General features: G+C 38.3%; 1 protein-coding gene across 1 annotated transcript in view; it reads left to right on the forward strand.

Moving 5' to 3' along the window:
- LOC111398427 (alanine--tRNA ligase-like) overlaps window positions 1-1319 on the forward strand; it is a 6820-nt gene extending 5501 nt beyond the window's left edge. The window contains exons 7-12 of the mRNA XM_023025326.1: window positions 11-154; window positions 271-342; window positions 450-525; window positions 594-736; window positions 843-951; window positions 1034-1319. Coding sequence (XP_022881094.1) covers window positions 11-154; window positions 271-342; window positions 450-525; window positions 594-736; window positions 843-951; window positions 1034-1251 — 762 coding nt within the window. The 3' untranslated portion in view covers window positions 1252-1319. The remainder of the gene's footprint in view (window positions 1-10; window positions 155-270; window positions 343-449; window positions 526-593; window positions 737-842; window positions 952-1033) is intronic.
- The last annotated feature ends 27 nt before the right edge of the window (window positions 1320-1346 follow it).

Raw genomic sequence — 1346 nt, forward strand, 5'->3', positions numbered from 1 at the left:
TGTCTAGTAGATATATGATACTGGAGTCGTTGAAGTCCCCAGTGGAGTGTTTGGAGTTAGTAATGTTCAAATGTATGGTGGATTTGTTGTTCATATTGGTTCTTTCGAGGGGAAGACTGGCAGATTATCTGTTGGTGATAAAGTAATATGTAAGGTGACTTTTTCTGTTACACAACCTCAATCTTACACGCACCACTCCATTCGTTTCATACATGCATATTGATTGCATTTTGGCTGTCATTTGAATCTGTTCTCTTCTGGGCTCAACAGGTGAACTATGAGAGGCGCAAGCTGATAGCTCCGAATCATACCTGTACACATATGTTAAATTTTGCTCTAAGGGTAACTATCTTATATGAGAACTTCTGTGAGCTTGCTAGAATCCAATCTTGATGCTCTATGATTAGTTTCTCTAGTTAAAATATCTGAATGCTTTGAAATAATTGCAGGAAATACTTGGTAATCATGTTGACCAGAAAGGTTCCATTGTTCTTCCTGAGAAATTGAGATTTGACTTTTCTCATGGTAAGTTTATGTGGTGTTAGTTATAATAGATTTCAGAAACCTATTCCAATGCTCTTAAAATTTAACAGGGAAGCCTGTAAAGCCTGAGGATCTGAGGAAAATTGAGACAATTGTGAATGAACAAATTAAGTCTGAATTGGATGTATTCTCAAAGGAAGCTAGGCTGGTTGATGCAAAGCATGTCAATGGTCTAAGAGCTGTTTTTGGAGAGGTGATTATCTTTTTCTATTACACTAGTTTTTTAGACATGGGAACATTTCACATGATTGTGCTACCTGTAAGCGTTCTTCACTACAGGTTTCTTTTAATTGATATAGGTATATCCTGATCCCGTTAGAGTTGTCTCGATTGGTCGAAAAGTGGAGGATCTCCTTGCTAATCCTGAAAATGAAGAATGGTTATCTATCTCTGCGGAGCTCTGTGGGGGTATGTATCACCATGTAAATATGTTCTCTCTCTATTGGTGCCTTCATATAGGATTTGCAGAGGCATATCTACACTTTTGCAGGGACCCATATATCAAATACACGAGAAGCTAAGGCGTTTGCTCTCTTGTCCGAGGAAGGAATTGCTAAAGGAATCCGTAGAGTTACTGCAGTGACCACGGATTATGCTTTTAAAGCCATGGAACTTGCATCCTCACTTGAGCAAGAAGTAAATGAAGCATCAGAGACAGAAGGAAGCGTTCTGGAGCAGGTTATTTCATATATATGTCAACATATTTAAAGAACACACTTGTTTTCACTCCCTCCATGCACGAAGATGCAAGTTTTCTTGGTGTATGTATGTATGTGTGTGTGTACACTCTATCAGTACATAAT

This window comes from Olea europaea, chromosome 8 (assembly GCF_002742605.1).
Source record: "Olea europaea var. sylvestris chromosome 8, O_europaea_v1, whole genome shotgun sequence".
NCBI lineage: Eukaryota > Viridiplantae > Streptophyta > Magnoliopsida > Lamiales > Oleaceae > Olea > Olea europaea.